The following is a 27,576-nucleotide window of genomic DNA, read 5'->3' on the forward strand; positions in this document are numbered from 1 at the left end:
CGCCCCTGGCCCAGCTGAGTAAATGGCAATGAATTAAAGGAGTATTCCACCAACTCAATGGGCCTTTTCTACAGAGGCTGACGTGTCATTCAAAACTCTGACACAGTTGTGAAGTCAAGACATCTGTCAAGGCTGCTGTGAACTGCATCACCAATAGACATGCCAAATGGGATTTATACAGTGCATTTAGAAAGTATTCAGACCTGTTCACTTTTTTCCAGTCCTGTGTTGTCTTGGCTGTGTGCTAAGGGTCAATGTCCAGCAGGAAGGTGATGCTGTCACCGCCATGCTTCACCGTAGGGAAGGTATTGACCAGGTGATAACGTGACACTTGGCATTCATGCCAAATACTTCCATCTTGGTTTCATCAGACCAGAGGATCTTGTTTGTCATGGCCTGAGAGTCATTTAGGTGCCTTTTGACAAACTCCAAGCAGGCTGTCATGTAAGGAATGGCTTCCGTCTGGACACTCTACTATAAAGGCCTGAGTGGTGGAGTGCTACAGAGATGGTTGTCCTCCTGGAAGGTTGTCCCATCTCCACAGAGGAACTCTGGAGCTCTGTCAGAGTGACCATAGAGTTCTTGGTCACCTCCCTGACCAAGGCCCTTCTCCCCCGATTGCTCAGTTTGGCCGGGCGGCCAGCTCTAGGAAGTGTCTTGGTGGTTCCAAACTTCTTCCATTTAAGAATGATGGAGGCCAATGTGTTCTTGGGGACCTTCAATGCTGCAGAAATGTTTTGGTACCCTTCATCCAGATCTGTGCCTCAACACAATCCTGTCTTAGAGCTCTATAGACAATTCCTTCGACATGACTTGGTATTTGTTCTGACATGCACAGTCAACTGTGGGACCTTATATAGATGTGTGACTTTCCAAATTATGTCCAATCAATTTAATTTACCAGAGATGGACTCCAATCAAGTTGTAGAAACATCTCAAGGATGATCAATGAAAACAGGATGCACCTGATCTCAATTTCCAGTCTCATAGCAAAGGGCCTGAATATGTATGTGAATAAGGTATTTCTGTTTTTTATTTTCAATACATTTGCAAAAACTTCTATAAAATGTTTTTGCATTGTCAAGATGTGGTATTATGTATATATTGACGATGAGAAAAATAATTGTATCCATTTTAGAATAAAGCTGTAACGTATCAAAATCAAAACTAGCCGTTTGAACATAAAAAATATATTCTTATCAAAATGTGTTCTTTGGCAGAAATGCCTTCTCGAACATGTGAACTTTCATTTGACTTAATAACAAACTACGATGCCATCTATAAATACGAATAAAGTTGTTAAATTACGAGCCTAGGTGGTTTAGCCAAAGAAAAAAGAAAAAAGTCAGGAACATTCCCGCTAGCCATGATTGGTTGAGATAATGAGTGGATTGGACATGCCGAGAGATGCGTTTTGGATTGGTCTGCCCTGTAGCATCTTCTGTCTATAAAATGAGCTGCTTGTTATACATAGATAATCCTTTCTACTGCAGTTTTTTCAAAATATATAATGTTAGCCATGGAGAACTGCAAATGTGTTGCTACTGCTCTCAATAACATTGCTGCCCTGAATTTATCAGGCGCTATCGACAAAAGTCAGTGGGAAAAAGTTGTGATGGACTACTTTCTGGAGGACGATCGCACCATGCTGACTCTCTCTGACTCTGAAAATTAATCAGATGATGAGGGAATCCCTGATTTAGGTAAATGTTTTTCATTGAAGAAGACATTGTAGAGTCTTCTGATGACAGTGATAGGGAGGGAACGGCAATCAACAGTGTTGTTTTCCTGGTAGAAGTTGACCGAATTTTGAAATCAGTGGAATGTCTGTGCAAACTAAGCGGAAACGACATAGGACGTCTTATTTAAGGAAATGGGTTGCAGTCTGCCGAGAAGCTTTCATCCATGTGTACAGGTAAGAGTCAAGCTACAGTTTCAGATTCTACTTTTCTAATTTTGTCAGAAAGTTGTTTTCATTACAAGTTAAGCTTGCTGTTAGCTAGCTAGCTGAAGTTAGATGGCTTGCTAGCTAACATTAACCCTATTTGTTTAACTTTAGCGAGCTATGACAATTGGTTTGTATTGCTAGTACTCCATAGATTGGGATTATAGTTAATTGTTTAGCAAAACAACAGTCTCCATGTCAACAGTGAAGAGGCGACTCCCGGATGCTGGTCTTCTAGACATAGTTCCTCTTTCCAGTGTGTTCTTTTGCCCATCTTAATCTTTTCTTTTCATTGGCCAGTCTGAGATATGTCTTTTTCTTTTCAACTCTGCCTAGAAGCTCAGCTCCTGGAGTCGCCTCTTCACTGTTGACGTTGAGACTGTTGTTTTGCGGGTACAATTTAATAAAGCTGCAAATTGAGGACTTGTGAGACATCTGTTTTTCAAACTAGACACTCTAATTTACTTGTCCTCCTGCTCAGTTGTGCACCGGGGCCTCTCACTCCTCTTTCTATTCTGGTTAGAGACAGTTTGCGCTGTTCTGTGAAGGGAGTAGTACACAGCGTTGTATGAGCTCATCAGTTTCTTGGCAATTTCTCGCATGGAATAGCCTTCATTTCTCAGAACAAGAATAGACTGACAAGCTTCAGAAAAAAGTTATTTGTTTCTGGCTATTTTGAGCCTGTAATCGAACCCACAAATGCTGATGCTCCAGATACTCAACTGACTACACTGTATTTCTGATCAATTTGATGTTATTTTAATGGACAAAAAATATTGCTTTTCTTTCAGAAACAAGGAAATTTCTAAGTGACCCCAAACTTTTGGGAGGCAGGCAAATACCTTTCACTGAGCTGTGTAAAGGAATTCCACAACAAGTCAACTACTTGATTGATGAAGGCATGTCATCTAGCAAAGGCAGCAGTGCAGTCATCAACTACATGTACCATTTCTTCAGCAACTTTGGAGTTGGGGAAACACATGTGGACCTGAATTGTGATAACGGCAGTGTCCAAAATAATAGCAATTTTTTGCTCTGGTATTGTGCCTGGCGGACCACCACAGTCTGGACCTTCACTTCCTGATCACAGGCCACACCAAATTTGCCCCCGACTGGTGCTAAGGCCTCATCAAGCAACGCTTCAGAAAGACCAGAGTGAACACTGTCTGAGATTGCTGGTGTTGTGAAGGACAGCACTCTGACAGGGGTCAACATCCCACAGTTGGTTGGACTAGATGATGGTTCGGTGCTGGTGGAAAGCAATGGCTGGCAACAACACCCGACTCCGTACTTCAGGCCACTGCCACTGATCAAGCAGTTCCAGCACTTCAGGTGAATATCATTTGCATTGCATTGTATGAGGCTATTCTTCTTATCTAAACTTGGGAGGTGAATTGACATGCAAGGTTGTAACGTCTTCTACATTTTTCTTTCTCCCTATTTTGCAGCTTTGATGCACTGGAGTCTGGTGTTGCTGTCGCTGTCGCCAAGGAGTGGATCAGAGTTCAGCTGCTGCGCAATGCTGACATCCTTCCTCCCATAGATGGTCTGCCTGTACAAGCACCACCTGGACTGGACACAGCAAGACAAACGTATCTTTTTGAGAAGATCAGGGAGTTTGCGATGAAGAGACTTTGGACATCACATGCCCTGCACCAAAGTCAAGTGCAGGAAAGAAACAGGCTCTCCGAATATAGATTCTCTTGTTCATGCGTGGTTCGGACTGACCAGTCATCAGCACAATCTGCAGTGCCTCTTTTCAAATTACTCTCTCCGAATACACATGCCATACAGTACGTTGCTGCTACACTTTTTTTATCCTGCTGCTCAGCCACGTTACCCCTGATTGTATAAATATAACTACCTTGTCTATCACTGATTTAGTTGTTGATATTGTTCTTGTACATACCGTATATTTGATTTATATTGACACTATCTATTTCTTATATTGCTACTATGCAAGTAACCATTTGGCTATACCGTTTACACCTTCTGTAGAGACCCATCCACTTAGAAAGATGTGACCAGTGGTGTAAAGTACTTAGGTAAAAATACTTTAAAGTACTACTTAAGTATTTTTGGGGGGTATCTGTACTTTACTTTACTATTTCTATTTTTGGCAACTTTTGGTTTTACTTCACTACATTCCAAAATAAAATACTTTTTACTCCATACATTTTCCCTGACACCCAAAAGTACTCGTTACATTTTCAGTGCTTAACAGGACAGGTCCAATTAACACACTTATCAAAATAACATCCCTGGTCATCCCTACCGCCTCTTATCTGGCAGATTCACTGAACACAAATGCAAATGCTTCATTTGTAAATTATGTCTGAGTGTTGGAGTGTTCCCCTGGCTATCCGTCAATAAAAAATAAAAATTGTGCCCTCTGGTTTGCACAATATAAGGAATTTGAAAACATTTAAACTTTTTAACTTTAACTTCGAATACTTAAGAACATTTTAGGAATTCCATTTACTTTTGATACATAAGTATTTTTAAAACCAAATACTTCTAGACTTTTACTCGTGTAGTATTTTACTGGGTGACTTTTACATGAGTCATTTTATATTAAAGTATCTTTACTCAAGTATGACAATTTTGTACTTTTTCCACCACTGGATGTGGCTTGGGGTTATAACATTTCTTTCACATGACCCATCAATGTAGACAAGTGTGTCTGGGTAAGCGCCATCTAATATTTATCAAATATTTTTATCTGAACACTTTCTGTTTTCCTTATTGTAGGCTACTACTTTTACCACTTTTAGTCTTAATCTTAACAACACTACTCACTGTTTAGCACATGTCCTCACATGTGAATCCTTAAAGAGATGGGTGGGGCTGTCTTAAGAGTGTGTGAACAATACTGAACGGGTGTAGATAAAGGAGAGCTCTCCAGTAGGTACCAAAACATTCAAAGGCCATTTTCTCAAAAGTGTGTTTACAAGTTAATCAACTTTCAAAGCAGAATTACTTTCCCATTGTTCCTCAAATGCAGTGTATGATGTACCATGTTGAAGCTCTGAGTGTCTACTGCTCTGAGTCTCTACTGAGTCTCCAATGTAAAAAACACAATTTCAAATGTTGCTATATAAGACCGACTTGAGCCGGTCAGTCACAAATGTGAAAAAAGTCAAGGAGTCTGAATACTTTCCTGAATGCATTGTGTAGAAAGGGCCCATGGAGTTGGTGGAATTCATGGCCAATTGTGCAGCTGGGCCAGAGCACTTTAATTAGGTTAGGTGGAAATGTCTGACATATCTCAACTAATTAAAAGGAGGAAATTGCCACCACCAGACCTCGCTGCTTTCTCTTCCCCAACTCTGTCTAATCTATCTCATGACTATGATGAACGGTTATGATCCTAAATGATTAAATCATATTATAATCCTATTGAACTGAATTGCTGAGTTACCTCATTAAGTTAAACACTTTGAAATTTGACGTTTGCAACAACTTTGAAATTTGATGGTTGAGCCAGTCATGGATAAACGTGGATAAACGTCGAATACTGACGTGAAACTTTGAGAGCTAGTTGTTTACATCAATCATCAACATCAATGATCTGCTGATAGCCCACGCTCTTTTCACAATGGCAGTCCAAGTCTTCAGGAAGCACTGTAAGTGAGTGTGTTGTTGCAGCAGTAAATAGGTCTGTGTTCAACAACGTAAAAACGTTCGCTATGAATTATGAAAGTAATTTTTTTCTTCAGTTTGAGCACCTGCCCGCTGAAAGTTCTGTGCATGGCCCTGACACTATTCAGGATTTCAACAACAACAACAACAGAACTGTCAAAGCTGTATGTCTTTCATCGAGCTATTGTTCTGATTAATTCATTCACTAAAATAACTGTTTTGTATAAAAATCCATAGTAACAGAGCAGTTAAGGCTCTGAGAACTATTGCAACAGAAAGAATAAAGAGAAGGAGAGAGCAGTGCAATGACAGGTGGGAATACAAACAGAGACAGAGGGAGGAAGCAGATAGAGATGTATACACTGACTGTACAAAACATCAGGAACACCTTCCTAATATTGAGTTGCACCCCCTTTTGCCCTCAGAACAGCCTCAATTCGTCAGGGCATGGATTCTACAAGGTGTCAACAGATTTCCACAGGGATGCTGGCCCATGTTGATTCCAATGCTTCCCACAGTTGTGTCAAGTTAGCTGGATGTCCTTTGGGTAGTGGACCATTCTTGATACACACGGGACACAGTTGAGCGTGAAAAACCCAGCAGCGTTGCAGTTCTTGACACACTCAAACCAGTTTGCCTGGCACCTACTGCAGTACCCCTTTCAAAGGCACTCTGAATGGTACACATACACAATCCATGTCGCAATTGTCTCAAGGCTTAAACATCCTTCTTCAACCTGTCTCCTCCCCTTCATCTACACTAATTGAAGTGGTGACATCAGTAAGGGATCATAGCTTTCACCTGGATTCACATGGTCATGGAAAGAACAGGTGTTCCTAATGTTTTGTACACTAAGTGTAGTTGGCAGCACAGTTGGAAGAAAATAACAGGGTGAAACTATGACCCAGTGAACAATTAGCCTTTAGAAGGCCTGTCATATCACAAGTGTGTAGAAACCCTGGCTGGCCTTGGTGTGAAAACAGTTAACAATCCACCTGAAAAACACAGCACAAAAATCCCTTTAAACAACTCCCTCAATCACTGATTCAAGAGATTGAATATCAGTGCCTCTCCTTGATAAAAACACAGAGAAGTCCCTGGCGTACATCCCTGGAATCACAATGGTTGACTTTGGTTGTGCTTGGATTTGCTTTATAACCAACATTGGTCTCATATGGAGAGACAGAGTTGACCTTGCTGCTGTTCTGGTTTTCTTTGAACCCGTTACTGTTTACGGAGGTTGAAGTGTCAATATCGGATGTCCCTCTAATATATTTCATTGTTATGGCAACAAGACCCTTTCATGGCCAGCCCAATTTCCAGACCTGAACCCCCGTGAAACCTCTGGAATATGATCAAGAGGAAGACGTGCATTTTTGTGCCAGTAGTGGCATAAAGTCACCCAACATCAATGTGAAAGACTGGTGGAGGGCATGCCAAGATGCATGAAAGCAGTGATTGAAAATCAGGGTTATTCCCCCAAATATTGATTTCTGAACTCTTCCTAAGTTAAAACATTAGTACTGTGTTGTTTAAAAATAAATATAAACTTATTTTCTTTGCACTATTCGAGGTCTGACAACACTGAATTTGTTTTGTTATTTTGACCAGTTGTCATTTTCTATAAATAAATGCTCTAAATGACAATATTTTTACTTGGAATTTGGGACAAATGTTGTCAGTAGTTTATAGAATGAAACAAAAATGTTCATTTTACCCAAACACATACTTAGAAATAGTAAAACCAAAGAAACTGATCATTTTGCAGTGGTCTCTACATTTTTTCCAGAGCTGTATATTCAAGAATAGCAAAATATGTAAGGTGGAGCCATCACATCAGGCTAAAGCAATGTGTACATGTGCACTACCGTTCAAAAGTTTGGGGTCACCTAGAAATGTCCTTGTTTTTTATAGAAAAGCACATGTTTTGTCCATTAAAATAACACCAACTTGATCAGAAATACAGTGCAGACCTTTTTAATGTTGTAAATGACTATTGTAGCTGGAAAGAGCAGATTTTTTATGGAATATCTACATAGGCGTACAGAGAACCATTATCAGCAACCATCACTCCTGTGTTCCAATGGCACGTTGTGTTAGCTAATTCAAGTTTGTCATTTTAAAAGGCTAATTGATCATTAGAAAACCCTTTTGTAATTATGTTAGCAAGGCTGAAACTGTTGTTCTGATTAAATAAGCAATGCAACTGTCCTTCTTTAGACTACACAAATATCTGGTGAATCAGCATTTGAGGGTCTGATTACAGGCTCAAAATGGCCAGAAACAAAGTACTTTCTTTTGAAACTCGTCAGTCTATTCTTGTTCTGAGAAATGAGGGCTATTCCATGCGAGAAATTGCCAAGACACTGAATATCTCGTACAGCGCTGTGTACTACTCCCGTCACAGAACAGCACAAACTGGCACTAACCAGAATAGAAAGAGGAGTGGGAGGCCCCGGTGCACAGCTGGGGCCTCCCAAACTAGACACTCTAACGTACTTGTCCTCTTGCTCAGTAGTGCACCAGGGGCTTCCACTCCTCGTTCTATTCTGGTTAGACCCCGTTTGCGCTGTTCTGTTAAAGGAGTAGTACACAGCATTATATGAGATCTTCAGTTTCTTGGCAATGTCTCGCATGAAATAGCCTTAATTTCTCAGAACAAGAATAGACTGATGAGTTTCAGAAGCAAGTACTTTGTTTCTGGCCATTTTGAGCCTGTAATCGAACCCACAATTGCTGATGCTCCAGATACTCAACTAAATAAGGTCAGTTTTATTGCTTCTTTAATCAGAACAACAGTTTCAGCCTTGCTAACATAATTGCAAAAGGGTTTCCAAATGATCAATTAGCATTTTAAAAGGATAAACTTGGATTAGCAAACACAGTTTTCCGCCACTGTAAATATTCCATAAAAAATCAGCCGTTTCCAGCTACAACAGTCATTTACAACATTAACAATGTCTACACTGTATTTCTGATCGATTTGATGTTATTTTAATGGACAAATTCTTTTTGCTTTTCTTTCAAAAACAAGGACATTTCTAAGTGACCCCAAACTTTTGAACGGTAGTGTATCTGTCACTCTCACGTCTAGTGATTGATCACCTCCCCACAGCGTGCTCCCTCTCGCTTTCTCACTCCCTCTTTCTCTCTCTCATTTTTGACTAACTATTTTTTAAAGTCATGCATCCACTGTGAAGATCGGTGTAATTAACACTGGGCTGAACTGACCGTACTTCAAATAGACCAGACCGGAGTCTCCTGGGGCCACAGGGGTTCAGGGCCTGGGGAGAGAGCTGGCTGACAGAGATTGGGAGGACAGAAAAATGGAGTGGAAGCAGAATGAGAAAGGGGTTAGGGATGGGAGAGAGAGATTGAGGCAAACAAGGGAAGAGGACAGGTGAGAGAGATTGGTGTAGAAAATAGGAGAGAGTTGGGAACAAAGATTTGGGTGAAGAGGGCTGAAGGAGAGAGATTGGGGGAGGGAAGCGAAGCGTGATGGGGAGAGTGATTGGAGCAAAGCGGGCTGGGGGACAGAAGGCTGAGGTGAGAGGGAAAAAAGGGAGAGGGAGGACTGGGGGACAGTAATGGGATATAGAGGGACAGGGCTTGGGAGAGCAATTGGGGGAGAGGATTGGGTAGAACCTTTGGGTAGAGAGGGAGAGTGGGCTGGGGGACAGAAATTGGGGTAAGAGAGAGGGCTGGGGACAGAGATTGGGGTAGAGAGGGCTGGGGGAGATGGGGGAGACGGCTGCTCCAGTAGAGGCTGACTGTGAAATTAAGAATCCCAGACATAATGTGATATAAATATACAGCTCATGATTTAAATACATATATTGATTTAGATCTAAGACAGGCATTTTCAAACTGCGGCCCAAGGTACTGCAGGGGGTCCTCAGATGTTTTGTACCAAACATTTAGACAAATATTTTTGGGGAAAATATGTACAATTTTATGAATATCGCTAACTGTAACATAATACCATTGTGGATGCCATTTGTATATCTCTGCATCCAGTTTGAAGGAAGTTAGAGGTCGTTTCTTCTTCCAATTAACTGTTGGGAGGTCAAAATAATAAAACTGTCTAACAAATCTATTCATTTTTAAATATTTCTTACTTGTACATTGCATTATCATTCACCTGCTAACGTGTGATGGGGGTCCCTTGTTCGCCGGTTTGTCTGGGCAGAGGTCCCTGAGCAAGAAACGTTTTAAAACCCCTGATCTAAGATATCAATATATTGAACAAAAATATAAACACAACATGCAAAAATGTCAAAGTTTTTACTGAGTTACAGTTTAGGGAAAACATTCATAAGGCTCTAAACTATGGATTTCACATGACTGGGAATTCAGATATGCATCTGTTTGTCACAGATACCTTAAAAAAAAGGTAGGGGCATGGACTATAAAACCAGTCAGTATCTGGTGTGTCCACCATTTGCCTCAAGCAGCGCAACACATCTTCTTAGCATAGAGTTGATCAGGCTGTTGATTGTGGCCTGTGGAATGTTGTCCCACTCCTCTTTATTAGCTGTGTGAAGTTGCTGGATATTGGCGGGGCCTTGAACACGCTGTTGTACATGTCGATTCAGAGCATCCCAAACATGCTCAATAGGTGACACATCTGCGAGTATTCAGGGCATGGACGAACTGGGACAGGAATTGTGTACAGATCCTTGCAACATGGGGCTGTGCATTATCATGCTGAAACATGAGGTGATGGCAGAGGATGAATGGCATGACAATAGGGCTCAGAATCTTTGCCAGAGCTAGAACTCTGCCAGAGAACGTTAGCATTGTCACATCTGGTGGCTTATCCATTGAAAAAGTGCCATCCTACAAATACCTAGGTATCTGGTTGGATGACATGTTGTTCTTTAAAGTTCATGTGGATAATATTGTGACAAAGCTTAAATTGAAATTGGGTTTTTATTTTCATAATAAGGCTTGCTTCCCGATTATGGCTAGAAAGAAGATTGTTCAGGCCACTTTTCTCTCTGTAATTGATTATGGTGACTTGTTGTATATGCATGCAGCCTCCTCTGTCTTACAGAGACTGGACTCTGGTTATCATGCATCCTTGCACTTTATTATAAATGCCAAGTCACTCACCCACCATTGCACCTTGCACCAAATGGTGGGTTGGACCTCACTTTATATGCGCAGAAAGAAACATTTGTATGTGTTCATCTACAAAGCCCTTTTAGGTAAACTCCCTCTTTACCTCTGTAGTCTGGTCTCCTTCACCACCGGCCCCATACCCGGTCTGCTAGGTGGTTGCTACTTAAAGTATCCCGTACATTCAAGGTATTCAGCAAGAGTGCCTTCTCTTCTTGAGAATGCTGTTTAATCAATTTCTTGATATGCCAGACCTGTCAGGTGTATGGATTATCTTGGCAAAGTATACATGCTCACTATTAGGGATGCAAACAAATTTGTGCACAAACCTTGAGAGAAATTAGCTTTTGTGCGTATGGAACATTTCTGAGATCTTTTATTTCAGCGTATTAAATATGGGACCAACACTTTACATGTTGAATTTATATTTTTGTTCAGTGTATATAGATCCCGATCAAATAAAAATATATTGATCATTATTAGCCTTTTGTGATTTCCCGAGAATCAGGAGACATTCCAGGCTCTTCCCCCTTTTAAAAAGACACATTGACAATGTAACTCTCTGCTCCCCTCTCCCTTTCTATCTCCCTCCCTCTCTTTCTATCCCTTCCTCAGTCACTCTCCTTCTCTCTTTACCCCAACCTCTCTCTCCCCCACTCTCTGCACCCTAAATCACTCCCTCCCCCCTCTCTCCCTTTCTCTCGTAGGCCATGTGTGTTCTCAGACGACCTCTAGCTCACTAATGGGGGTTCTCCTCTTCTAACTACCATCTGGTATTAGTTTCTGTTTCACTGTAAGGTCTGATCTAATTAACCATCCCAAGGAAAATGATTTGAGATTCAGAACAAGTTGTACAAATTAGTGTATTGAATTAAGTTTACAGAAATGTACTGTTAAACTAAAGTTTCTTTGGAACACTAACATTTTTTACAGTAAAAACTGGATTATTTTTTTAGACTGAACTGTTGGAAATTCACTGTGAGTCTACGAGCCTCAAAGAAACAGCTAATGACCAGTACTGGAAGATGAAAAGCAGAGAAAGGGTTTCATTTCTCTAACTTTACTGCCGTCTCTCTCTCTCTCTCTCTCTCTCTCTCTCTCTCTCTCTCTCTCTCTCTCTCTCTCTCTCTCTCTCTCTCTCTCTCATATTTACGGCCATCCTGTGTGGGGTTATGTGTGTCATAGAGTCAGAGTCAAGCTACAGACTGACCCAGACTCCATAGGTGTCCGCAGCCACAGCCATTAATAAGAGCTGTGTTCACAACCGTTAACAACTGACAAGAGCTGCATTCACCATCAGAGCGGATATGCAACATTAAACAAAGTTGACCACATGCAGGACTTACTCCATAGCATTCCAAATATCTCTATTGTCCTCACATGTACCTCTCTGTACTCCAGTGCACCTCAGAGTTCCTCAGTTTAGTCAGACAGTTCATGGTTTGCATGCAAACACTTTAGCTCTATGGTATAGTATTGCCAGCTGCATTCTCCAATTAATTAAAATGTTAGCTACCCAGCCAGGTCACTCAGGATCCATTGCGAAATTCAACGTCCATCCAGGTAAGGAGGACGTCGGCAGACTTACAAAACCATCCACCTCAGGACATTAGCATCAAGTAAGCTTGGGTTTATCTAGGGAGTTGTGCATAGGGATGGGGTTTTGAAATAATTTCACTATTCGAATAGTATCATGAATGTTTGTTGGATATCCAGATATTATAATACATATGTTTTATTAAATGTACGTTTTAACCTGAGCACTGCTGTGCGAGGGAGAGAAGCTGGCACTCTATTGCTGCAGCTCTGAATGGACCAGTAAGTGTGAGATAGGAGTGAGCAGATGGAGGGAGAGACAGATGCTGTAGCCACTAGCCAAGGCAACTCGGCTACAGCCAAGACTAGCTAACTTGTAGCAGACACAATGTTATTTATTGTCCCATATAACAGTGTCTGTCTTGACTGGAATAGCCTAGAGAAGCTACATTAGCTGGCTAAGCTGGCTAAGCCTTCTCCTTTCGCTAACTTTTAATTCCGTAATTTGATTCCATCTCACATTGCATTAGTGAACTCTCACTCCAGCTGCTACACATTGAACATTGAATCTGGTGCACGTCATAAAAACTACATAAAAATGCTTGTTATATTAAATTAAGAATTGTAAATGTTATGGTATACCATACATACCCTTGTATGTATCAATGTCAATGGATATTTTAATTAAATTTTTTTAAATCATTTTCAAAATAGGTCTATATATTATATTTTTTCGCACAGAAGTATTTGAATACTAACATCAGTTCGCATATTCAAATATTAAAATAACCATCTCCAGTTGTGGATGATAGACGAGCATAAGCCTTAAACTCCGGCTGCGAGGGTTGTGCGTTCAATTGCAGTATTAGGCACACAGTTTTACAAATATTTTTTACCCTATCCCAAATTAACCCTTACCTTAACCATTCAGAATAAGTGTCTAAATGTAACACTTACCTTAACCATTCAGAATAAGTGTCTAAATGTAACCCTTACCTTAACCATTCAGAATAAGTGTCTAAATGTAACCCTTACCTTAACCATTCAGAATAAGTGTCTAAATGTAACCCTTACCTTAACAATTCAGAATAAGTGTCTAAATATAACCCTTACCTTAACCATTCAGAATAAGTGTTTAAATGTAACCCTTACCTTAACCATTCAGAATAAGTGTCTAAATGTAACCCTTACCTTAACAATTCAGAATAAGTGTCTAAATATAACCCTTACCTTAACCATTCAGAATAAGTGTTTAAATGTAACCCTTACCTTAACCATTCAGAATAAGTGTCTAAATGTAACCCTTACCTTAACCATTCAGAATAAGTGTCTAAATATAACCCTTACCTTAACCATTCAGAATAAGTGTTTAAATGTAACCCTTACCTTAACCATTCAGAATAAGTGTTTAAATGTAACCCTTACCTTAACCATTCAGAATAAGTGTCTACATGTAACCCTTACCTTAACCATTCAGAATAAGTGTATAAATGTAACCCTTAACTTAACCATTCAGAATAAGTGTCTAAATGTAACCCTTACCTTAACCATTCAGAATAAGTGTTTAAATGTAACCCTTACCTTAACCATTCAGAATAAGTGTCTACATGTAACCCTTACCTTAACCATTCAGAATAAGTGTTTAAATGTAACCCTTACCTTAACCATTCAGAATAAGTGTCTTAAATGTAACCCTTACCTTAACCATTCAGAATAAGTGTCTAAATGTAACCCTTACCTTAACCATTCAGAATAAGTGTTAAATGTAACCCTTACCTTAACCATTCAGAATAAGTGTCTAAATGTAACCCTTACCTTAACCATTCAGAATAAGTGTCTAAATGTAACCCTTACCTTAACCATTCAGAATAAGTGTCTAAATGTAACCCTTACCTTAACCATTCAGAATAAGTGTCTAAATGTAACCCTTACCTTAACCATTCAGAATAAGTGTCTAAATGTAACCCTTAAATTCAGAATAAGTGTCTAAATGTAACCCTTACCTTAACCATTCAGAATAAGTGTCTAAATGTAACCCTTACCTTAACCATTCAGAATAAGTGTTTAAATGTAACCCTTACCTTAACCATTCAGAATAAGTGTCTAAATGTAACCCTTACCTTAACCATTCAGAATAAGTGTTAAATGTAACCCTTACCTTAACCATTCAGAATAAGTGTCTAAATGTAACCCTTACCTTAACCATTCAGAATAAGTGTCTAAATGTAACCCTTACCTTAACCATTCAGAATAAGTGTCTAAATGTAACCCTTACCTTAACCATTCAGAATAAGTGTCTAAATGTAACCCTAAACCATTCAGAATAAGTGTCTAAATGTAACCCTTACCTAACCATTCAGAATAAGTGTCTAAATGTAACCCTTACCTTAACCATTCAGAATAAGTGTCTAAATGTAACCCTTACCTTAACCATTCAGAATAAGTGTCTAAATGTAACCCTTACCTTAACCATTCAGAATAAGTGTCTAAATGTAACCCTTACCTTAACCATTCAGAATAAGTGTCTAAATGTAACCTTAACCATTCAGAATTAAATGTAACCTTAACCATTCAGAATAAGTGTCTAAATGTAACCCTTACCTTAACCATTCAGAATAAGTGTCTAAATGTAACCCTTACCTTAACCATTCAGAATAAGTGTCTAAATGTAACCCTTACCTTAACCATTCAGAATAAGTGTCTAAATGTAACCCTTACCTTAACCATTCAGAATAAGTGTCTAAATGTAACCCTACCTTAACCATTCAGAATAAGTGTCTAAATGTAACCCTTACCTTAACCATTCAGAATAAGTGTCTAAATGTAACCCTTACCTTAACCATTCAGAATAAGTGTCTAAATGTAACCCTTACCTTAACCATTCAGAATAAGTGTTTAAATGTAACCCTTAAACCATTCAGAATAAGTGTTTAAATGTAACCCTTACCTTAACCATTCAGAATAAGTGTCTAAATGTAACCCTTACCTTAACCATTCAGAATAAGTGTCTAAATGTAACCCTTACCTTAACCATTCAGAATAAGTGTCTAAATGTAACCCTTACCTTAACCATTCAGAATAAGTGTCTAAATGTAACCCTTACCTTAACCATTCAGAATAAGTGTCTAAATGTAACCCTTACCTAATTCAGAATAAGTGTTTAAATGTAACCCTTACCTTAACCATTCAGAATAAGTGTCTTAAATGAATAACCCTTACCTTAACCATTCAGAATAAGTGTCTAAATGTAACCCTTACCTTAACCATTCAGAATAAGTGTCTAAATGTAACCCCATTACCTTAACCATTCAGAATAAGTGTCTAAATGTAACCCTTACCTTAACCATTCAGAATAAGTGTCTAAATGTAACCCTTACCTTAACCATTCAGAATAAGTGTCTAAATGTAACCCTTACCTTAACCATTCAGAATAAGTGTCTAAATGTAACCCTTACCTTAACCATTCAGAATAAGTGTCTAAATGTAACCCTTACCTTAACCATTCAGAATAAGTGTCTAAATGTAACCCTTACCTTAACCATTCAGAATAAGTGTCTAAATGTAACCCTTACCTTAACCATTCAGAATAAGTGTTTAAATATAACCCTTACCTTAACCATTCAGAATAAGTGTTTAAATGTAACCCTTACCTTAACCATTCAGAATAAGTGTCTAAATGTAACCCTTACCTTAACCATTCAGAATAAGTGTCTAAATGTAACCCTTACCTTAACCATTCAGAATAAGTGTCTAAATGTAACCCCCTTACCTTAACCATTCAGAATAAGTGTCTAAATGTAACCCTTTAACCATTAACCATTAACCAGAATAAGTGTCTAAATGTAACCCTTACCTTAACCATTCAGAATAAGTGTTTAAATGTAACCCTTACCTTAACCATTCAGAATAAGTGTTTAAATGTAACCCTTAAACCATTCAGAATAAGTGTCTAAATGTAACCCTTACCTTAACCATTCAGAATAAGTGTTTAAATGTAAATAAGTGTTTAAATGTAACCCTTACCTTAACCATTCAGAATAAGTGTTTAAATGTAACCCTTACCTTAACCATTCAGAATAAGTGTCTAAATGTAACCCTTACCTTAACCATTCAGAATAAGTGTCTAAATGTAACCCTTACCTTAACCATTCCAGAATAAGTGTTTAAATGTAACCCTTACCTTAACCATTCAGAATAAGTGTCTAAATGTAACCCTTACCTTAACCATTCAGAATAAGTGTTTAAAGATAACCCTTACCTTAACCATTCAGAATAAGTGTCTAAATGTAACCCTTACCTTAACCATTCAGAATAAGTGTTTAAATATAACCCTTACCTTAACCATTCAGAATAAGTGTCTAAATGTAACCCTTACCTTAACCATTCAGAATAAGTGTCTAAATGTAACCCTTACCTTAACCATTCAGAATAAGTGTCTAAATGTAACCCTTACCTTAACCATTCAGAATAAGTGTCTAAATGTAACCCTTACCTTAACCATTCAGAATAAGTGTCTAAATGTAACCCTTACCTTAACCATTCAGAATAAGTGTTTAAATGTAACCCTTACCTTAACCATTCAGAATAAGTGTCTAAATGTAACCCTTACCTTAACCATTCAGAATAAGTGTCTAAATGTAACCCTTACCTTAACCATTCAGAATAAGTGTCTAAATGTAACCCTTACCTTAACCATTCAGAATAAGTGTCTAAATGTAACCCTTACCTTAACCATTCAGAATAAGTGTCTAAATGTAACCCTTACCTTAACCATTCAGAATAAGTGTCTAAATGTAACCCTTACCTTAACCATTCAGAATAAGTGTCTAGAATAAGTGTGTCTAAATGTAACCCTTACCTTAACCATTCAGAATAAGTGTCTAAATGTAACCCTTACCTTAACCATTCAGAATAAGTGTTTAAATGTAACCCTTACCTTAACCATTCAGAATAAGTGTTTAAATGTAACCCTTACCTTAACCATTCAGAATAAGTGTCTAAATGTAACCCTTACCTTAACCATTCAGAATAAGTGTCTAAATGTAACCCTTACCTTAACCATTCAGAATAAGTGTCTAAATGTAACCCTTACCTTAACCATTCAGAATAAGTGTCTAAATGTAAACCATTCAGAATAAGTGTTTAAATGTAACCCTTACCTTAACCATTCAGAATAAGTGTTTAAATGTAACCCTTACCTTAACCATTCAGAATAAGTGTCTAAATGTAACCCTTACCTTAACCATTCAGAATAAGTGTCTAAATGTAACCCTTACCTTAACCATTCAGAATAAGTGTCTAAATGTAACCCTTAAACCATTCAGAATAAGTGTCTAAATGTAACCCTTACCTTAACCATTCAGAATAAGTGTCTAAATGTAACCCTTACCTTAACCATTCAGAATAAGTGTTTAAATGTAACCCTTACCTTAACCATTCAGAATAAGTGTTAAATGTAACCCTTACCTTAACCATTCAGAATAAGTGTCTAAATGTAACCCTTACCTTAACCATTCAGAATAAGTGTCTAAATGTAACCCTTACCTTAACCATTCAGAATAAGTGTCTAAATGTAACCCTTACCTTAACCATTCAGAATAAGTGTCTAAATGTAACCCTTTAACCATTCAGAATAAGTGTCTAAATGTAACCCTTACCTTAACCATTCAGAATAAGTGTTTAAATGTAACCCTTACCTTAACCATTCAGAATAAGTGTGTTAAATGTAACCCTTACCTTAACCATTCAGAATAAGTGTTTAAATGTAACCCTTACCTTAACCATTCAGAATAAGTGTCTAAATGTAACCCTTACCTTAACCATTCAGAATAAGTGTTTAAATGTAACCCTTACCTTAACCATTCAGAATAAGTGTTTAAATGTAACCCTTACCTTAACCATTCAGAATAAGTGTTTAAATGTAACCCTTATTCATTCAGAATAAGTGTCTAAATGTAACCCTTACCTTAACCATTCAGAATAAGTGTATAAATGTAACCCTTAACTTAACCATTCAGAATAAGTGTCTAAATGTAACCCTTACCTTAACCATTCAGAATAAGTGTTTAAATGTAACCCTTACCTTAACCATTCAGAATAAGTGTCTACATGTAACCCTTACCTTAACCATTCAGAATAAGTGTTTAAATGTAACCCTTACCTTAACCATTCAGAATAAGTGTTTAAATGTAACCCTTACCTTAACCATTCAGAATAAGTGTCTAAATGTAACCCTTACCTTAACCATTCAGAATAAGTGTCTAAATGTAACCATTCAGAATAAGTGTCTAAATGTAACCCTTACCTTAACCATTCAGAATAAGTGTCTAAATGTAACCCTTACCTTAACCATTCAGAATAAGTGTTTAAATGTAACCCTTACCTTAACCATTCAGAATAAGTGTCTAAATATAACCCTTACCTTAACCATTCAGAATAAGTGTCTAAATGTAACCCTTACCTTAACCATTCAGAATAAGTGTTTAAATGTAACCTTACCTTAACCATTCAGAATAAGTGTCTAAATGTAACCCTTACCTTAACCATTCAGAATAAGTGTCTAAATGTAACCCTTACCTTAACCATTCAGAATGTCTAAATGTAACCCTTACCTTAACCATTCAGAATAAGTAAAATGTAACCCTTACCTTAACCATTCAGAATAAGTGTCTAAATGTAACCCTTACCTTAACCATTCAGAATAAGTGTCTAAATGTAACCCTTACCTTAACCATTCAGAATAAGTGTCTAAATGTAACCCTTACCTTAACCATTCAGAATAAGTGTCTAAATGTAACCCTTACCTTAACCATTCAGAATAAGTGTTTAAATGTAACCCTTACCTAACCATTCAGAATAAGTGTCCACCTTCCATTCAGAATAAGTGTCTAAATGTAACCCTTACCTTAACCATTCAGAATAAGTGTTTAAATGTAACCCCTTAACCATTCAGAATAACCATTCAGAATAAGTGTCTAAATGTAACCCCTTAACCATTCAGAATAAGTGTCCCCTTATTAACCATTCAGAATAAGTGTCTAAATGTAACCCTTACCTTAACCATTCAGAATAAGTGTCTAAATGTAACCCTTACCTTAACCATTCAGAATAAGTGTCTAAATGTAACCCTTACCTTAACCATTCAGAATAAGTGTCTAAATGTAACCCTTACCTTAACCATTCAGAATAAGTGTTTAAATGTCTGTCTAAATGTAACCCTTACCTTAACCATTCAGAATAAGTGTCTAAATGTAACCCTTACCTTAACCATTCAGAATAAGTGTCTAAATGTAACCCTTACCTTAACCATTCAGAATAAGTGTTTAAATGTAACCCTTACCTTAACCATTCAGAATAAGTGTCTAAATGTAACCCTTACCTTAACCATTCAGAATAAGTGTCTAAATGTAACCCTTACCTTAACCATTCAGAATAAGTGTCTAAATGTAACCCTTACCTTAACCATTCAGAATAAGTGTCTAAATGTAACCCTTACTTTAACCATTCAGAATAAGTGTCTAAATGTAACCCTTACCTTAACCATTCAGAATAAGTGTCTAAATGTAACCCTTACCTTAACCATTCAGAATAAGTGTTTAAATGTAACCCTTACCTTAACCATTCAGAATAAGTGTTTAAATATAACCCTTACCTTAACCATTCAGAATAAGTGTTTAAATATAACCCTTACCTTAACCATTCAGAATAAGTGTCTAAATGTAACCCTTACCTTAACCATTCAGAATAAGTGTCTAAAGATAACCCTTACCTTAACCATTCAGAATAAGTGTCTAAATATAACCCTTACCTTAACCATTCAGAATAACCCCTTACCTTAACCATTCAGAATAAGTGTCTAAATGTAACCCTTACCTTAACCATTCAGAATAAGTGTCTAAATGTAACCCTTACCTTAACCATTCAGAATAAGTGTCTAAATGTAACCCTTACCTTAACCATTCAGAATAAGTGTCTAAATGTAACCCTTACCTTAACCATTCAGAATAAGTGTCTAAATGTAACCCTTACCTTAACCATTCAGAATAAGTGTCTAAATGTAACCCTTACCTTAACCATTCAGAATAAGTGTTTAAATGCAACCCTTACCTTAACCATTCAGAATAAGTGTCTAAATGTAACCCTTACCTTAACCATTCAGAATAAGTGTCTAAATGTAACCCTTACCTTAACCATTCAGAATAAGTGTTTAAATGTAACCCTTACCTTAACCATTCAGAATAAGTGTCTAAATGTAACCCTTACCTTAACCATTCAGAATAAGTGTCTAAATGTAACCCTTACCTTAACCATTCAGAATAAGTGTCTAATGTAACCCTTACCTTAACCATTCAGAATAAGTGTTTAAATGTAACCCTTACCTTAACCATTCAGAATAAGTGTCTAAATGTAACCTTACCTTAACCATTCAGAATAAGTGTTTAAATGTAACCCTTACCTTAACCATTCAGAATAAGTGTCTAAATGTAACCCTTACCTTAACCATTCAGAATAAGTGTCTAAATGTAACCCTTACCTTAACCATTCAGAATAAGTGTCTAAATGTAACCCTTACCTTAACCATTCAGAATAAGTGTCTAAATGTAACCCTTACCTTAACCATTCAGAATAAGTGTCTAAATGTAACCCTTACCTTAACCATTCAGAATAAGTGTCTAAATGTAACCCTTACCTTAACCATTCAGAATAAGTGTTTAAATGTAACCCTTACCTTAACCATTCAGAATAAGTGTCTAAATGTAACCCTTACCTTAACCATTCAGAATAAGTGTCTAAATATAACCCTTACCTTAACCATTCAGAATAAGTGTTTAAATGTAACCCTTACCTTAACCATTCAGAATAAGTGTAACCCTTAAACCATTCAGAATAAGTGTTTAAATGTAACCCTTACCTTAACCATTCAGAATAAGTGTCTAAATGTAACCCTTACCTTAACCATTCAGAATAAGTGTATAAATGTAACCCTTAACTTAACCATTCAGAATAAGTGTCTAAATGTAACCCTTAACCATTCAGAATAAGTGTTTAAATGTAAGTGTCCCCTTTAACCATTCAGAATAAGTGTTTAAATGTAACCCTTACCTTAACCATTCAGAATAAGTGTCTAAATGTAACCCTTACCTTAACCATTCAGAATAAGTGTTTAAATGTAACCCTTACCTTAACCATTCAGAATAAGTGTCTAAATGTAACCCTTACCTTAACCATTCAGAATAAGTGTCTAAATGTAACCCTTACCTTAACCATTCAGAATAAGTGTCTAAATGTAACCCTTACCTTAACCATTCAGAATAAGTGTTTAAATGTAACCCTTACCTTAACCATTCAGAATAAGTGTTTAAATGTAACCCTTACCTTAACCATTCAGAATAAGTGTCTAAATGTAACCCTTACCTTAACCATTCAGAATAAGTGTCTAAATGTAACCCTTACCTTAACCATTACCTTAACCATTCAGAATAAGTGTCTAAATGTAACCCTTACCTTCAGAATAAGTGTCTAAATGTAACTAACCATTCAGAATAAGTGTCTAAATGTAACCCTTACCTTAACCATTCAGAATAAGTGTTTAAATGTAACCCTTACCTTAACCATTCAGAATAAGTGTCTAAATATAACCCTTACCTTAACCATTCAGAATAAGTGTTTAAATGTAACCCTTACCTTAACCATTCAGAATAAGTGTCTAAATGTAACCCTTACCTTAACCATTCAGAATAAGTGTCTAAATGTAACCCTTACCTTAACCATTCAGAATAAGTGTCTAAATGTAACCCTTACCTTAACCATTCAGAATAAGTGTTTAAATGTAACCATTCCTTAGATTCATAAGTGTCTAAATGTAACCCGTACCTTAACCATTCAGAATAAGTGTCTAAATGTAACCCTTACCTTAACCATTCAGAATAAGTGTCTAAATGTAACCCTTACCTTAACCATTCAGAATAAGTGTCTAAATGTAACTTAACCATTCAGAATAAGTGTTTAAATGTAACCCTTACCTTAACCATTCAGAATAAGTGTTTAAATGTAACCCTTACCTTAACCATTCAGAATAAGTGTCTAAATGTAACCCTTACCTTAACCATTCAGAATAAGTGTCTAAATGTAACCCTTACCTTAACCATTCAGAATAAGTGTCTAAATGTAACCCTTACCTTAACCATTCAGAATAAGTGTTTAAATGTAACCCTTACCTTAACCATTCAGAATAAGTGTCTAAATGTAACCCTTACCTTAACCATTCAGAATAAGTGTCTAAATGTAACCCTTACCTTAACCATTCAGAATAAGTAACCCTTACCTTAACCATTCAGAATATAAATGTAACCCTTACCTTAACCATTCAGAATAAGTGTCTAAATGTAACCCTTACCTTAACCATTCAGAATAAGTGTCTAAATGTAACCCTTACCTTAACCATTCAGAATAAGTGTCTAAATGTAACCCTTACCTTAACCATTCAGAATAAGTGTCTAAATGTAACCCTTACCTTAACCATTCAGAATAAGTGTTTAAATGTAACCCTTACCTTAACCATTCAGAATAAGTGTCTAAATGTAACCCTTACCATTCTTAACCATTCAGAATAAGTGTTTAAATGTAACCCTTACCTTAACCATTCAGAATAAGTGTCTAAATGTAACCCTTACCTTAACCATTCAGAATAAGTGTCTAAATGTAACCCTTACCTTAACCATTCAGAATAAGTGTCTAAATGTAACCCCTTTCCAGAATAAGTGTCCTTAAACCATTCAGAATAAGTGTCTAAATGTAACCCTTACCTTAACCATTCAGAATAAGTGTCTAAATGTAACCCTTACCTTAACCATTCAGAATAAGTGTCTAAATGTAACCCTTACCTTAACCATTCAGAATAAGTGTCTAAATGTAACCCTTACCTTAACCATTCAGAATAAGTGTTTAAATGTAACCCTTACCTTAACCATTCAGAATAAGTGTCTAAATGTAACCCTTACCTTAACCATTCAGAATAAGTGTCTAAATGTAACCCTTACCTTAACCATTCAGAATAAGTGTCTAAATGTAACCCTTACCTTAACCATTCAGAATAAGTGTCTAAATGTAACCCTTACCTTAACCATTCAGAATAAGTGTCTAAATGTAACCCTTACCTTAACCATTCAGAATAAGTGTCTAAATGTAACCCTTACCTTAACCATTCAGAATAAGTGTCTAAATGTAACCTTACCTTAACCATTCAGAATAAGTGTCTAAATGTAACCCTTACCTTAACCATTCAGAATAAGTGTAACCCTTACCTTAACCATTCAGAATAAGTGTCTAAATGTAACCCTTACCTTAACCATTCAGAATAACTAAATGTAACCCTTACCTTAACCATTCAGAATAAGTGTCTAAATGTAACCTTAACCATTCAGAATAAGTGTCTAAATGTAACCCTTACCTTAACCATTCAGAATAAGTGTCTAAATGTAACCCTTACCTTAACCATTCAGAATAAGTGTCCCTAAACCATTCAGAATAACCCCCTTACCTTAACCATTCAGAATAAGTGTTTAAATGTAACCCTTACCTTAACCATTCAGAATAAGTGTCTAAATGTAACCCTTACCTTAACCATTCAGAATAAGTGTCTAAATGTAACCCTTACCTTAACCATTCAGAATAAGTGTCTAAATGTAACCCTTACCTTAACCATTCAGAATAAGTGTTTAAATATAACCCTTACCTTAACCATTCAGAATAAGTGTTTAAAGATAACCCTTACCTTAACCATTCAGAATAAGTGTCTAAATGTAACCCTTACCTTAACCATTCAGAATAAGTGTTTAAAGATAACCCTTACCTTAACCATTCAGAATAAGTGTCTAAATATAACCCTTACCTTAACCATTCAGAATAAGTGTCTAAATGTAACCCTTACCTTAACCATTCAGAATAAGTGTCTAAATGTAACCCTTACCTTAACCATTCAGAATAAGTGTTTAAATGTAACCCTTACCTTAACCATTCAGAATAAGTGTCTAAATGTAACCCTTACCTTAACCATTCAGAATAAGTGTTTAAAACTCTGTCAGAATAACCCCTTACCTTAACCATTCAGAATAAGTGTTAAATGTAACCCTTACCTTAACCATTCAGAATAAGTGTCTAAATGTAACCCTTACCTTAACCATTCAGAATAAGTGTCTAAATGTAACCCTTACCTTAACCATTCAGAATAAGTGTCTAAATGTAACCCTTACCTTAACCATTCAGAATAAGTGTCTAAATGTAACCCTTACCTTAACCATTCAGAATAAGTGTCTAAATGTAACCCTTACCTAACCATTCAGAATAAGTGTCTAAATGTAACCCTTACCTTAACCATTCAGAATAAGTGTTTAAATGTAACCCTTACCTTAACCATTCAGAATAAGTGTCTAAATGTAACCCTTACCTTAACCATTCAGAATAAGTGTCTAAATGTAACCCTTACAGAATAAGTGTCTTAACCATTCAGAATAAGTGTCTGTAACCTTAACCATTCAGAATAAGTGTCCCCCTTACCTTAACCATTCAGAATAAGTGTCTAAATGTAACCTTACCTTAACCATTCAGAATAAGTGTTTAAATGTAACCCTTACTTTAACCATTCAGAATAAGTGTCTAAATGTAACCCTTACCTTAACCATTCAGAATAAGTGTCTAAATGTAACCCTTACCTTAACCATTCAGAATAAGTGTCTAAATGTAACCATTACCGTAACCATTCAGAATAAGTGTCTAAATGTAACTCTTACCTTAACCATTCAGAATAAGTGTCTAAATGTAACCATTACCGTAACCATTCAGAATAAGTGTCTAAATGTAACCCTTACCTTAACCATTCAGAATAAGTGTTTAAATGTAACCCTTACCTTAACCATTCAGAATAAGTGTCTAAATGTAACCATTACTTTAACCATTCAGAATAAGTGTCTAAATGTAACCCTTACCTTAACCATTCAGAATAAGTGTCTAAATGTAACCCTTACCTTAACCATTCAGAATAAGTGTCTAAATGTAACCCTTACTTTAACCATTCAGAATAAGTGTCTAAATGTAACCCTTACCTTAACCATTCAGAATAAGTGTCTAAATGTAACCCTTACCTTAACCATTCAGAATAAGTGTCTAAATGTAACCCCCTTACCTTTCAACCATTCATTCAGAATAAGTGTCTAAATGTAACCCTTACCTTAACCATTCAGAATAAGTGTTTAAATGTAACCCTTACCTTAACCATTCAGAATAAGTGTCTAAATGTAACCCTTACCTTTCAACCATTCCATTCAGAATAAGTGTCTAAATGTAACCCTTACCTTAACCATTCAGAATAAGTGTCTAAATGTAACCCTTACCTTAACCATTCAGAATAAGTGTTTAAATGTAACCCTTACCTTAACCATTCAGAATAAGTGTCTAAATGTAACCCTTACTTTAACCATTCAGAATAAGTGTCTAAATGTAACCCTTACCTTAACCATTCAGAATAAGTGTCTAAATGTAACCCTTACCTTAACCATTCAGAATAAGTGTTTAAATGTAACCCTTACCTTAACCATTCAGAATAAGTGTCTAAATGTAACCCTTACTTTAACCATTCAGAATAAGTGTCTAAATGTAACCCTTACCTTAACCATTCAGAATAAGTGTCTAAATGTAACCCTTACCTTAACCATTCAGAATAAGTGTCTAAATGTAACCCTTACCTTAACCATTCAGAATAAGTGTCTAAATGTAACCCTTACCTTAACCATTCAGAATAAGTGTCTAAATGTAACCCTTACCTTAACCATTCAGAATAAGTGTCTAAATGTAACCCTTACCTTAACCATTCAGAATAAGTGTCTAAATGTAACCCTTACCTTAACCATTCAGAATAAGTGTCTAAATGTAACCCTTACCTTAACCATTCAGAATAAGTGTCTAAATGTAACCCTTACCTTAACCATTCAGAATAAGTGTCTAAATGTAACCCTTACCTTAACCATTCAGAATAAGTGTCTAAATGTAACCCTTACCTTAACCATTCAGAATAAGTGTCTAAATGTAACCCTTACCTTAACCATTCAGAATAAGTGTCTAAATGTAACCCTTACCTTAACCATTCAGAATAAGTGTCTAAATGTAACCCTTACCTTAACCATTCAGAATAAGTGTCTAAATGTAACCCTTACCTTAACCATTCAGAATAAGTGTCTAAATGTAACCCTTACCTTAACCATTCAGAATAAGTGTCTAAATGTAACCCTTACCTTAACCATTCAGAATAAGTGTCTAAATGTAACCCTTACCTTAACTAAATGTAACATTCCATTCAGAATAAGTGTCTAAATGTAACCCTTAACCTTAACCATTCAGAATAAGTGTCTAAATGTAACCCTTAACCATTCAGAATAAGTGTCTAAATGTAACCCTTATTCATTCAGAATAAGTGTCCCTTAAAACCATTCAGAATAAGTGTCTAAATGTAACCTTACCTTAACCATTCAGAATAAGTGTCTAAATGTAACCCTTACCTTAACCATTCAGAATAAGTGTCTAAATGTAACCCTTACCTTAACCATTCAGAATAAGTGTCTAAATGTAACCCTTACCTTAACCATTCAGAATAAGTGTTTAAATGTAACCCTTACCTTAACCATTCAGAATAAGTGTCTAAATGTAACCCTTACCTTAACCATTCAGAATAAGTGTCTAAATGTAACCCTTACCTTAACCATTCAGAATAAGTGTCTAAATGTAACCCTTACCTTAACCATTCAGAATAAGTGTTTAAATGAATAAGTGTCTAAATGTAACCCTTACCTTAACCATTCAGAATAAGTGTCTAAATGTAACCCTTACCTTAACCATTCAGAATAAGTGTCTAAATGTAACCCTTACCTTAACCATTCAGAATAAGTGTTTAAATATAACCCTTACCTTAACCATTCAGAATAAGTGTTTAAATGTAACCCTTACCTTAACCATTCAGAATAAGTGTCTAAATGTAACCCTTACCTTAACCATTCAGAATAAGTGTCTAAATGTAACCCTTACCTTAACCATTCAGAATAAGTGTCTAAATGTAACCCTTACTTTAACCATTCAGAATAAGTGTCTAAATGTAACCCTTACCTTAACCATTCAGAATAAGTGTTTAAATGTAACCCTTATTCCATTCAGAATAAGTGTCTAAATGTAACCCTTACCTTAACCATTCAGAATAAGTGTCTAAATGTAACCCTTACCTTAACCATTCAGAATAAGTGTCTAAATGTAACCCTTACCTTAACCATTCAGAATAAGTGTCTAAATGT

At 36.5% G+C, this 27,576-nt stretch overlaps 1 protein-coding gene across 1 annotated transcript in view; it reads left to right on the top strand.

The window, feature by feature from the left end:
- Positions 1 to 254: 254 nt before the first annotated feature.
- LOC127910569 (uncharacterized) overlaps positions 255 to 27,576 on the top strand; it is a 76,353-nt gene continuing 49,031 nt past the window's right edge. Inside the window, exons 1-3 of the mRNA XM_052474625.1 lie at positions 255 to 305; positions 3,135 to 3,277; positions 3,394 to 3,491. Coding sequence (XP_052330585.1) covers positions 255 to 305; positions 3,135 to 3,277; positions 3,394 to 3,491 — 292 coding nt within the window. The remainder of the gene's footprint in view (positions 306 to 3,134; positions 3,278 to 3,393; positions 3,492 to 27,576) is intronic.

The sequence above is a fragment of the Oncorhynchus keta genome, chromosome 22 (assembly GCF_023373465.1).
Source record: "Oncorhynchus keta strain PuntledgeMale-10-30-2019 chromosome 22, Oket_V2, whole genome shotgun sequence".
NCBI classification, from domain to species: Eukaryota; Metazoa; Chordata; class Actinopteri; order Salmoniformes; family Salmonidae; genus Oncorhynchus; species Oncorhynchus keta.